Raw genomic sequence first — 13,545 nt, forward strand, 5'->3', positions numbered from 1 at the left:
GAAAACTTCTCTCCAGCTCCTCCATTACCAGACTGTTCCTGGCTACCACCATCTTTTGCCAGAAGCTTCTAGTTTATTTCTCTGCATCTGCAGCTGACCTCCTTCAAAAAGTGTTATTTTGAGTTGAATTTGGTATATAAACAACCCTCAGTGGGACCTAAGATAGATCAGCTTATGCTTAATTGAGTGAGTTTTTATATATCTTCTCTTATTAGGAGAGAAGATTTCTAAAGGTCTTCATATAACTTATTCAAAGTTATTTAAGATACATTGTTCTATTTGCCAAATAATAATTGTGAATCAGGTTCATTGTACACTGGTTACCAACTTGCCTGAGTCCAGTGAGAGAGAACACCCCCACACACAAGTCACATAAAGTGGGTTTATTACTTACATATCAGCACCGAAAGACGGCAAAAGCCTAGGATTCATTTTGAGCTAATTCTCCAAGGCTCAGGAAAGCTGTCCATGGGGAATGGCATCTACTTGTACATGTACTGCACCTAAGGGACCTTGGAAAGTACTCCACTCTGGGTTTTAGACCCCAGGGGCAATATGACCCAATAAGCCAAAGTGTTGAAGGACATCCTGTTTTTATAGGGACTGGAACAGAGACTTGGCTATTCCAGGCAGTTCCTTCTTATCTCAGAATGTTACATTTCTGGCATACTCTATATTTATTTTTGAGAACTTCAGGTGAGAAAAGAACATGAAGCGGGTTGGTCTGAGGCCACCTAGAGAACTTACCTGCAATAGGTAAATGAGCAGGTATGGATATAGGCTCCTCATTTGATCCTCCCACGCCTATTTGAGTTATTCTGACCACTTGCACATCAACTATTGATTAAAATCTGAAAAAAAAAAGAAAATCATGGGTGACCTTAAATTGTGTAAACTTCCACAACAGGGGTCAGCATCTTTTTCTGTAAAGGGCCAGAAAGTAAGTGTTTTGGACTTGTAGGCCACATGATCTCTGCTGCAACTACTCAATGACTGCTGCTGTAGTGCGAAAGCAGCCAAAGACAATATATCAATGAATGAGTGCAGCTGTGTCCCAATAAAACTTTATTTATAAAAACAGAAAACAATTTTATTTGGCTTATGGTTTGCTGATCTCTGCTCCAGGCCAATCTATCTCCTCCAACTTTTGCATATTAATTCCTCAAACATATTATAAAAAACTGCCACAATCTAAACTGTATTTTCTGATGACCCTAAGTACTGCATCTCTCCATTTTGAAATGTGTATATTAATTTTATTTTTCTGCTAGAGAATGATATAGAATTTAGCCTGGGAATTTATCTGTGGGAGTGACTGAAAATGCCTTACTTAGCAAAAAGAGTTCTTGGTTAGTGTTTATTATTCATGTAGGTCCATTTACCTTGAAGCCATAATGCTAACATAGCCTGTCATTTGGAAATTAGGTAAATAGTAAAGCACTTTTAAAAATCACTAAAAGTTTCCTCGTAAACACAGAATAGGTCTTGAAGGGTTACTCACTGTTTGCTAATCTCTCATTTACAGAGCTGCAGCTGCTCATTTTTGGTCTAGAATATCTACTTCCAAGAGAAGAAATTTCTCCTTTGCATCCTCTTCAGAACTAATCATGTGTATTCTTGAAACTGACTAAAATGACCTAGTCTGTAGTTAACTAATTTAGAGTTGGGACTATCAACTAATGTTATTTCCCAGAGGGGATGAACTAAAAGACATCCTTAAGGACGAGCAGCAATCAATCAATAGGGAAGGGAGTTACCAAGAGCAGAAGGAGAAAATGGCATAGGATATGTATATTAGACCTGCCGCCACTTCCTGGCTCTGTGAGCATGCACTGCAAAGTTTATACCTGCAATGTGGACATTTGACTGACACATGGAATAGAGGCGAGTCAGAGAGATTATCGACACACACTTATTGCTCACTTAGTGTTCTGTTTGCTAGAACACAAGTTTATATCAAATATTTAAAAATTCACACATGCATGAGCATGGCTGTGTACTCATGTGCATGTATATGTACATACAGAAAAGTATTTTGTGGAGAATACATTAGACTATGCATGTAAATGTGTGTAGAGCCTTGATGCAATACATGCTTTATGGATATTTGTTGAATGGCTGAAGTTTTGCATTCCCTAGTGCAGTTTCTCAATGGTGGCACTATTGATATTAGAGCCAGATACTTCTTTGTCGTGTATCATCGTATATTTAGCAGTATGGGTGACCTTTATCTACTAGATTCTAGTAGCACCCCACTTCAGTTGTGACAGCCAAAATTGTCTCCAGACATTGTTAAATATCCCTGGAAATAGTCACCCCCGGCTGAAATCACTGCCTTAGTGAACTGAGACATTAATGTAAGAAAGTGATTCCCAAATTTTACCTAGCATCTGAATCACCTTAAGTTCTTGCAAAAATACATAGTACAGGCCAGGCATGGTGGCTCCGGCCTGTAATCCCAGCACTTTGGGAGGCCGAGGTGGGCGGATCATGAGGTCAAGAGATCAAGACCTTCCTAGCCAACATGGCGAAACCAGTCTCTACTAAAAATACAAAAAAATTAGCTGAGTGTGGTGGTGCGCACCTGTAGTCCCAGCTACTCAGGAGGCTGAGGCAGGAGAATTGCTTGAACCTGGGAGGTGGAGGTTGCAGTGAGCCGAGGGCACGCCACTGCACTCCAACCTGGCGCCTGGTGATGGAGTGAGAAAATACATATTACTGAGCCTTACACTAGAGTTTCTGATTCAGAGAGTCTTGCACTAGACCTAAGAATTTGCATTTCTAACAAGTACCCTGGTGCTGCTGCTGCTGGCAGTCTTAGAACCTCTCTTTGTAAGGACAGAGGTAAGGTGTAAGCTGTTCTCGAAGAACTCCAGATGAGTTGAAGTGTGTTTCCTAATTTCAAGGACTGTCATATTGTGTGAGCACAGGGCTTAAGTTTTCTTTATGAAGAACACTGGGTGGTTCCGCACAGCTGTGGCTGAGAATTAGTGAGGAAACCGGACATTTATGGGAGATGCTCAGTCTGTACTGGATTTTAGTCAGTACTGCCCTGCCAGCTGTCACCTGAGTCCTGCCAGGAGACTACTCCAGGTCTTGGCACAGGGCTGGAGCACCTATGGAAATGAACTTTAATTTTGCCTTGCAGTCAGACTTAACTACCAAATAAGCCAGCATGACACTGGGGTCTGTGAATGAGAGGGGATCTTCAGAGTGGATTTGAAGGATGTGATGATTCAGATGCCAACTGTGACTGGTGACTTAGAGCCGTGGAGCTTTGACTTGCTCCTTATTTACTTGCATCAGCCGTCTCGTCCTTCCTTGCTTCTCCCCTTTTCAGGTCATGGTTCTTGATGTCCTAAGCTGTCATCCCTACTCTCGCTCTCTTTTCTTTTCTATTTTTTTTTTCTTTGCTTGGAGTCAGAGATGGAGCTGTCTTGAGCTATTTATCAGTCTTATCTCTCTTGGCCCTCTGTTAGCATTTCAGACTGTGGATCTAATCCGCTTTAATTGATTGACCTCGTGCAACCAACATCAGCAAAACACCAGGTGAAGCAAACTGCAGCCAGGGGAGAGGTGGATGTAACTTTTCCAGCTGGGTGCAAAGGTCACCGAGGCCTGTAAAGATTTAGAAAAGGAGAAATAGTTTCCAAGCCACTTAATATGAATTTCCTAGGGATAGAGTATATAGATCCCACAGTCAATGACCTTGACTGGGAGACAGTCATTGTAAATAGAGCAGTATCCTATAGGGAACGTGCAAATGCCTCTGACTCACATGTCATGCATATTACTACTATTTCTCATCCAGCATCACTATTATTTTTACATCATTGTAGAGCCTTCTGGATATTGCCAAGATTTGATTTCTCTTAATAAGCATTATTTAACACAAGTGTTATTGCTCCTATTGTCTTCATACTGTTTTTCTAGAGAAAGTTTGAGTCATGAGTAGTTGAGGGACCTGCTGAAGATCACATGGAAAAAATAATGTGGAGCCTCAGTTGGGCCCAGTGTTTTATTCTAAATCTCAAATTCTTCTAGAACACGAAGTAGACATTTTCCTCTCCCCTGCTTTTCCTGCCACAGCCACACTTCAGCTTGTCAAGGGGAGTGGACCAGGTCACTGTCATGAGGTGATAATGGAAATTTGAAACATCTTCAAGCTCTACAGCTGTGGTCTTGTCAGTTTGAGTGATTCCTGAAAGGCATCTTCTTTGTTTTAGATTTTGTTACCTCTCTTGAAATAACTTAATAATGAAGTGCTTACTCTCTGCTTATAAACTAACGACTATCCAGAGTGTAGAACAAGAAGACCGTAGTATTGAAAGAGTAGAGACCAATGGTCTTCACTGAAAGACAGTTAATAAGCACAAAAAGAGCTCAAGTTATGTTCTACTGAATTTAGTGCTTTATTCTAAAGAACTTCGATAAAAAGCCTCTGACAGTCAAGAGTGTCTTAGGAATCAAGTAAGTTTTATCTCATCTTTTTGTATTTTACAGATTGCATTTATAAAGAAAGCATAATGAGATATGTTTTGCCTAAGATGTGTTTCACAAAATGTGAATATATTATCAATTATTTTATCTTATTGAAATCATATTTAGTGTCTCATGGTAAAAAAAATTCTCATAATTTTTGAAAATCACAACCACACATTCTAATTCATTATTTATTTATTCACAGAGCCATTAATTTAACCAACATCTACTGAGCCCATATTAGAATATTTACATTTAAAATACAATTAGGCTAAGTAGACAGGTAAGTTAGGCATACATAGAATATATAATATGTGACAGATATTTCTATTATAGAAATAACTCAATAGTAACATGTAAGAGCTGTAACATACTACTGTGGAAAATGCATGGGTTTTAGAGTCAGACAGACCTGGATTCTAGTTTTCAGTAAGTCTCTTATTGTGTGAATTCTCTGGTGATTAATTGTAAGAATTTGAGCATAATTCTATTATAAAAATATTTACTGAGCACCTATTCTGTCCATTTAGGTAGTCTGGTTTGTGTTGCAGTGACAAAATCCTCAATCGCTTGGTGCTGTAAAGCAACTAAGCCTTTTTTCTCAGTCATCTCGCATGTCCATAGCCAGCTGGTTTATTGCCATCCTCACTCAGTGACCCAGAATGACAAAGCAGCCGCTACCAGGAATTTGCTACGTGCAGTGGTTGACAACAAATGAGAGAACTCTGGTGGGTCTCACACCAGAAATTAAATGCATGGCTCAGGCATGATACTCAATTGATTAGTTAACACTGTTCCCTTGGCCCAACCCATCACAAGGAGACCCAAAAAGTCTGTCTTACTGCAAGACTAAAATGGAGGAGAACTAGAAAAATGTGTTAAACAGTGGCACTCATTACTTTCTTTACTAGGAACTCATTTCCTTTTTTACTAGGAACCAGACTTTGAAATGGATATGGAAGACCCTGCAGTGCCTGGGCCACAGGAGGCCTCATTTACATGTTGTTTTCCTTGTGTTATTTCCTAGCACTGAACTAAGCAAATTCTGTGGAAAACCTAGCAGTTAAGACACTGGGACCTGCTTCCATTGCCTCTAGCCCTGGCAAACATTTGAGAATCGCAGTTCTGTTTCCGTCAGCTGCAATTTTCCAAACTAGCGGATGGTGCATTTCGTCTTCCCCAGGGGCAGTCTGGAATGAATGAAGAGATAGCCTTCAGGGAGGTCTTTATTCCTGAGAATTCTTGCTGCCCCTGAGCATGTCTGCTCCTGGAGTCTGACCTTGGTGTTGGTAGCATCTCTTGGGTCACCTCAGCAACAATAACCGCAATGTGCCTGGATTGAGGATAGGAGAGCTAGGGCTGGACTAATTTGGGGAGCCAGGTGGGCTCATAAACAGTCATTATTGATGAAGAGTGACTTACTGGCTATTTAAAGACAGCTGGTTTCTGTACCATTCCGTTTTTTTCCCGCATGCACTTGAGGATTCTTTGGTAATGTCTTCTGATTTACCACTTGTCTTTGTTTTTAATATCAAGAAAGAATATAGATTGAAGCGATTGTCTTGGTAGCAACTTTAGTGGTGATGGCTGTGGAGTTATTAAAATTTATAGTCATGCTGTTTTTGCAGCCACACTTTGCTTTTCTTAGAGAGGCTTATAAAAGGCACCAAAGAATGTGGAGAGAAAACAACTACCAAACTGTGATAGGAAATCAACCTTGCATAAATTTTTAAAATATATATTGTGTTTTCTAAAATTTACATTTATTTTCACAATATGTCTTGATGACAGTACCCACCAAACCAACTGGGCCTTAGCTCATAACGCTACTTTCAATAACACTAATGAGGGGAAAGAAGACTGACATCTTTTGAGGTCCAGAATTAAGCATGGCAACATGCCAGGTGCTTACATGTCTGTGCTCTCCTATAACCTGCACAGTAAGCTTCAGAGATAACAATTGGCCTCTCTTTCCCTCCACGACTCACTTTATGAAAGAGAAATCAGAAGTGAAATAACCAGACCAAGGCCATACAGCCTTAAGAGCCATAGCTGTTATATTTGAACCATGTTAGGCTAAAATCCACATTTATCCTATTAAACCAATTAATTTCTCTAAAAATCAGAGTGTTGTATATGATCAAATGATTCGGTGATTCCTTCTCCTGATCTCATATATTTATTTAATGTTTTATTACTTATAAAGTACCGTCATCTTCATATTATTTTAGCCTTACAACAGCCCTGTAAAGTATGTAATGTCCCCATAGTGTATTATCAAGACATGGCTTTAGAAAAGTCAAGTAATTTGCCCAAGGTCAGTCAGGCCTGGCACCAAAGCCAATGTTTTTGTTCCCTCACATCGTCTCTTTTCTAGATACAGGAGCCAGCAGAGTTGATTTGCATGGCAGCTGAGCATGATAGATTGAAGCCTGGGCAACTCCATGGGGATTTGCCACAAGGCTTCTGTGACTTCTAATGAACCGAAACAAAGCAGTTAGCCACAGATTATAATGCCACTGTGGTCCCATGACAAATGACAAGGAGGTTGTAGTAATGAAATCTTATTACTGCAAACAGAGAGACCACACCTGAGGTCTTGCACAGCCACATTTACCACTGTGGGGAAAAGAAATGAAACACCTGGGTAAGGGTCCCCACTGACTTTGGCAGTGAGCTAACAGGATTATGAAGATCTCCCAGAAACAGTGATTACACTGGCAAATGTGTGGCACCTAAGATAAGGACCAAATATTTATTTTGGCAGAGATTAAATCTTTTCTTTTCCTGAATCTAATATGGATCTTTCAGAAAATCTGCCCAAGACTATATCTTGCTGATCAGCCAACTCACTGAGCCGGAACCGTACTTTGCCACTGCTGTCGCTGAAAAGCTACAGAGTGCTGGTTTAAAGGTCTCCTTGCTTCCCCTCAAACTGTTCTCCATCCATTATTAATTAGTGACTCATGGGTGCATTGAATGACCAGCAGTCCTTTCCATGACTCCAGGATTTATGTACTGGTTTCTCATTGAAGAACAGTGGTGCAATAAACAGCCCACATCTGTGGGGTGCGAAGAGGAGTAATGGTGTCTGCAGTCATAGTTTCTTAACTCCTCTAGTACTTCCATTCTGCTAAGCAGGTTATGGCTCAGATTATTACAGCCTTGCTTATTTCGCCAGGAGGGTACTGGGCAGTGACACATACATATAGCCTTAGAAATGAATACCACTTGTCCAAGAAAATGCAGAAAAGTCATATTGCTATTTCTGAATTCCTTGTGAAACAAGGAGAAAGAATGAAATGGATAATAGAATTATAGGCATGAAAAGTACCAAAAGAACCCATAATCAGGTTCATTTATCCATGCATCATATTTTAAAGCTAGGTGCTTTTCCTTGTGCAGAGATGTAGATAGTGGTTTCAATAAATAGATGTAAGAAATCAGGAGTATGTTTAGTCACAATTTTGGAAGGGACCTGGAGCTCTTTTCCCAGAGAATGGAACATAGGAATTACAGACATCATTTTATATTGCATACTATGTAATCAGGGCACAAAGGAAATACTGAGGTCCACCCCTGTATCTCTGGATGCTTGAATGCTCACAGCCTCCTTTTGCTGATCAGTCTATATTAATTGCTTCTAAGATCAAGATTCCTTGGTTACTTGTCCATTCTTTTATTGGATGCAAGATGAACTGACATACTAAATGATAAATGGAAAGTTGAAGAAAGCCTGCCTTTTGGAAAAATAAAGTGTGCCTAACTATATATAGAAACCAGTGCCCATCCCACCAGAAGTCCTAATTTGTTTATTTTAAACATAGTTGGTGCTTAATAAATATTGTATTTATATATTGAATGACTACATGAATGAATGAGTAAAATAAATGACTAAATCTGAGATTTAGTATAAATCGTTCCGATATCTTGACGTATACATATTCTGGTCTTTTCTTACATTCTTCTTTTTCTTTTCCTCCTCTTCCTGGTTTTTCTCCTTCTCTTCCTTCTACTTCTTGAATAAAAAAGTGGAAGATAACAAAGAATCCTGAACTAATATTGTGACTCAGTCTTGTAGAATGTCTGAATTACTACTGATACGGTTTGGCTGTGTCTCTACCCAAATCTCATCTTGAATTGTAGATTGCATAATCTCCATGTGTTGTGGGAGGGACCCAGTGGGAGGTCATTGACTCATGGGAGCAGTTACCCCCATGCTGTTCTCATGATAGTGAGTTCATTCTCATGAGATCTGATGGTTTTTATGAGGGGCTTTTCCTCTTTTGCTCGGCACTTCTCCTTCCTGCTGCCATGTGAAGAAGGATGTGTTTGCCCTCCAGGCCTCCACAGCCATGCTGAACTGTGAGCCAATTAAACCTCTTTTGTTCACAGATTACCCAGTCTTGGGTATGTCTTTATTCACAGCATGAGAAAGGACTGATACAGCTACTCAATTGTATTATCCTTGAATACCCAACATATTACCAATAATGTGGAAAACTAGAGAAATTGAGCAAGATGTCTCCCTTTTGTCCTTAAACATGCCTCCAACATCCTGCAATGCTATGATGCCTTTCCAAGTGCTTAAGAGAGGCTGATTATATTTGAACAGTAAGGTTACATTTATTTTATGTCTCATTGTGAATACTAGTTCCAACTTAGTCATAACCAATTATTAGAGGAGAGGATCAGAGTTTTAATAGCATTATTACGTATGCTTTGTGTTTTAGTACACTTCCCAGAAGGTGGATGATATCACAACCACCACCATTACCATTTGTATCTTTACTATTTGTGTTAGTCCATTCTCACATTGCTTTAAATAAATACCTGAGACTGAGTAAGTTTTAAAGAAAAGAGTTTTAATTGGCTCATAGTTCTGCAGGATGTACAGGAAGCATAGCAGCATCTGCTTCTGGGGAGGCCTCAGGAAGCTTCCAATAATAGAAAATGGAGGAGGAGGAGTCTCACATGACAGGAGCAGGAGCAAGAGAGACACGGGCAAGATACCAGACACTTTAAACAACCAGACCTCATAAGAATTCATTCACTATCACAAGAATAGGCCAAGGGGATGGTACTAAACCATTCATGAGAAATTGTCCCCATGATCCAGTCACCTCCCACCAGGCCCCATCTCCAGCACTGGGGTTTACAACTGAACATGAGATTTGGGTGGGGACACATTGAAACCGTATCACCATCTTCATTGCCATGGTTACTTTTGTCAAATTCTTTGCAATTTCCCTTCTGACAAGTCTTTGGTGGCCACAGAGGTTCTCTTCTGCTGTGTTGCATAAGCTGTGGTCTTGAGTACATCTCTCTTTTGATTACTCTGAGAAGTAGGGCTACAAGTAATGGGAAGCATGGCAGCCATCTAATTCTGAAAATTCTAGGTCAATTTCACTGGCATCTATTGGGGGTACCTTTTCTATGCAGTTTGGAACTGCAGAATCCTTATGTGCGTGTGTGTGTGTATGTATATAACCAGACACACACACACACACACACACACACATATATGTATATGTATATGTATATGTATATATATATATATATATATACGTATATATATATATATATATATATATATATATATCCTGTATATCCAGCTCCCCTGACATTGGCTCCTAACCATTCTGTACCCCTCCACTTTGCCTTGATTATATGAAAATATGCAGACAAGCTCATACATATGTCCTCCTTAACTGTAAATCTGAATTGAGAAATGATTTAAGGTCCAGTGTCTTAGTATCCTCTCTTAGTAAACAGGCCTAATCCATCTTACAGAAATAAACTTTGCATTGTCATTGTGTAGCTGCAAGGTAGTTCCAGACCTGATATCCATAGAGGGGAGTTGAATGATGTAACCTGTGCTGCACAGCTTGTGAGAGTAATTTGGGTGGTTTATGCCATTGGCTTTTATGTTCAGGATGAAAGCTCATGGAGAAATATAGAATACTATTATTATCTTCATGCTGACAGCTCCCTCTGGGTGCCTACAGGTTTATTGCTAGTTGGAGGATCAACTTTAAAGGGAGATAACTTGGTAGTTAATGATAACTATGCCTTTCGTGTTTCTTTGTTACAGGAACAGGGGAAAATTGGAGTTGTCTTCAATATTGGCACAGTTGACATCTCCATCAAAGAGGAGAGAACCCCTGTAAATGATGGCAAATACCACGTGGTACGCTTCACCAGGAACGGTGGCAACGCTACCCTGCAGGTGGACAACTGGCCAGTGAATGAACATTATCCTACAGGTACATGTTGTGTGCTCAACAGTCCTACTCTTTTTGACTTTCTTTTTCCCACTTTCTAATGGTGATTTTTTTCTCATGACTATCACCAAATTCTAAAACACTGAGTGAAGCACACATTCATGATTTTTGGTATGAGAAGATACGTTATCTCTTTAGGGCATGATCCAGTATAGGGAGCTTCTGGAGACTTTACCAACTATGCACTGGACACTTTTGTCGACCTTTGACTGATACAGCCTGACTGGCTCATAGCAAAGACAGTTACTGCAGATTTTACAGGGCCAGCAGACAATGAGGGGTGAAGAGAAAGAACATCATTATGAGCGAGTGTTGATAATCCTAAGATGCTCAATTTGAGACCCAGACTTTGTGGTGCCATTGACTCAGGTGTGGTTGAAGTTGCCGATGCCAGAGAGAGACTCTAAAACGACATTTACTGAACTTGAATTGACACAGATCAGGTCATGGTAACAATGAGAGAAAAACCACTCTAGTGAAGGTAGAATTTTATTCATTTGGTGGACTTTGCTAATTTTTTTTTTTCCTCTCTCACTTACCCTAAGCCTGCTGTGATGTTCAAAGGTGGGTCCTAGTAGTCATTTTAATAGCAAGCTTGCTGGTGTGGCAGGAAAAGGGGTTAATCATCTGTTTAAATTTTACAGTCAGGAAACATTCAGCAACAAATTCCCAGAGCCAGATGGCTGAATCAAGGACAATGGGAGAAAAGGTTGCCTTCCTTACAAGAGATCATTCAAATAATCCCTTAGCTTTCCCTCTTGCCTCTCACCTCTCCCAGGAAGAATTGTGAGTGCTGATCGTAAAAGTGCCAGGAATGGAAGGGACAACCCTTCAGCAAAGGGCCATTGCTCCACAACTGTGCTGTCCCCTGATAGATGCAAGAGAATAGTCAGAACATTGCACTTCTCATTAATGTGGGCATGAAGTGAAGTGCAACTCTCTCCAATGCACCAAACTCCCCACAATTTTCTCACTTCCTGTGCAGTGAGCTGGGCACAATAACAAAGAAGCTTGACGCACATTTTCAGATGTCTATGCGCCATTAGTGAATAATGGTTATGCTTGTGAGAAATATACAAAGTAAATGTGACCATTTGTAGGCCAAGACTTTTGAATGGCTTGAAGGCTGTGATTGTATCTCCATACCAAACTCAGCATTGATTTTCTTTAAAAGCCTGTCAGAAGTATCTCTGTTGTTGGGTTGTTCCCTAGTAGCTAGAGTTCCCCTATCTGTTTAAGAATTGTGAGACTATCCGCAAACAGCATGCAAGACCCCCAAGGAATTGAGGCAAAAAGCTCCACCCATTATTGATTTTCCATCTCAGTTTCTATAAAACAGCCAGCTCAGCCATTGCTGGGAGTCTCAGAATTTCTTAGATTAAGGGCACGAAAATGCCCTTATGAGGTTATCTTTGAACATTTGAAGAAAGTCAAAGTTATTAACAGCGTCTATGAATTTTTATCATCATTCAAATTCACTATACACTAATAGACTTAATTTTTTAAATGCTTCTTGCTTAATCCCTGATGGATGGAGGAGAGGGTGAAACAGCCCAATATATTAAAGGCTGTTCATAGGCTCATAGAAAAAATCAATCTCTCTCTCCATATGTGTTACAACTGGCCTTGCTAGTGCCGTTGAAGAGTTTGTTGTGTTTCTATTAGGAATTTCAAAGAGTTCTAAATTGATGTTAACCACTTGCCTTGAGCGGATATAGAATCCCACATATAGAATCCACACGTTTGCTTCTAGCAATGAGAAGGCTCTTTAACAGTCATTTTAAAGCCACAGGTATGGAAGAAAATGGAGACTCTTGCTGTGCGCCTATCTTTTTGTGTCTTTAGTTCGAAATTATGGGTTGCTTCCTGTATGTTTTCAAAAGAGGATAAACCTTTCTCGAATAGAATGGCTTCCTCCTGCAGACTGTTATTATCATTGCAAACTGTTAGTGAGTAATAATATGTGTTGTTATTACAGGACAGGGTACAGTATAGCATTTATAAGTATGGGCCTTGAGATCAACTGGCTAGAGTTGGGATCTTGGTTTCATCATTTGTGAGTCTAAGGCAGTTGGATTAAGACCTTGAAATGCCCTCAGCATTGAAATATTTGGTACCTCTTCCCACCTGTACTTCAAAATACAGTGACACTGAACCATAAAATAAGTTCAAGAGTTTCTGAGAATTTTCTCCTCTGATGATTTCTGTAATGCTTTCAAAATACGGTAGATTCTTTCTTCCCAAATTCTCATTTTGTAAAAAGTTATTGGACCTCCCTGAGGCTGTTTCCTAGTCTGGAAAATGAGGGTAATGAGAATACCTGGGTTAGTGTGAAGATTAAGTGAGTTGGCCACATATACAATGTTCAACATAATACTGGGACAATTAAGTCAATTCTCAAAAATGTTAGCTGTGAGGATGACCAACATTTGGCTAACATTTTAAATTGGGACATATTTTTGAATACAGATTTATTTTGACAATGAAGTACCCTATAAATTGGATAGGGTAGATATTTTTTATTCTCCATTTCAAATAAAAGCAGAGACCCAAGGAGGTGCTATACCCTTCCTAAGGTCACATAGCAAGTAGGTCACATAGCAAGTGAAGGAAGAACTAGGACCAGAGTTTCCTGTTTCCAATTGGGCACAATTTTCACTATTGCTCCCCCAGTGAATTGGGGGATTTTCTGAAAAACGTATAGCTAGAAATGAGCATTTTTTCTATTGTGTCATCTTTTATTTCTTTCTTTAAAGAATTATCATATCTCAAAGGTCAC

At 39.7% G+C, this 13,545-nt stretch overlaps 1 protein-coding gene across 50 annotated transcripts in view; it reads left to right on the forward strand.

The window, feature by feature from the left end:
- The window catches only part of NRXN3 (neurexin 3), a 1,708,033-nt gene that overhangs the window by 1,505,175 nt on the left and 189,313 nt on the right, over positions 1-13,545 (forward strand). For all 50 annotated transcript variants that reach the window (XR_013521429.1, XR_013521430.1, XR_013521431.1 and 47 more), the window contains one exon: positions 10,577-10,748. Coding sequence is in view for 46 of the 50 variants with exons in the window: in XM_078335524.1 (XP_078191650.1) it covers positions 10,577-10,748 (172 nt within the window). In the remaining 4 variants the exon portion in view is untranslated. The remainder of the gene's footprint in view (positions 1-10,576; positions 10,749-13,545) is intronic.

This window comes from Callithrix jacchus, chromosome 8 (assembly GCF_049354715.1).
Source record: "Callithrix jacchus isolate 240 chromosome 8, calJac240_pri, whole genome shotgun sequence".
NCBI lineage: Eukaryota > Metazoa > Chordata > Mammalia > Primates > Cebidae > Callithrix > Callithrix jacchus.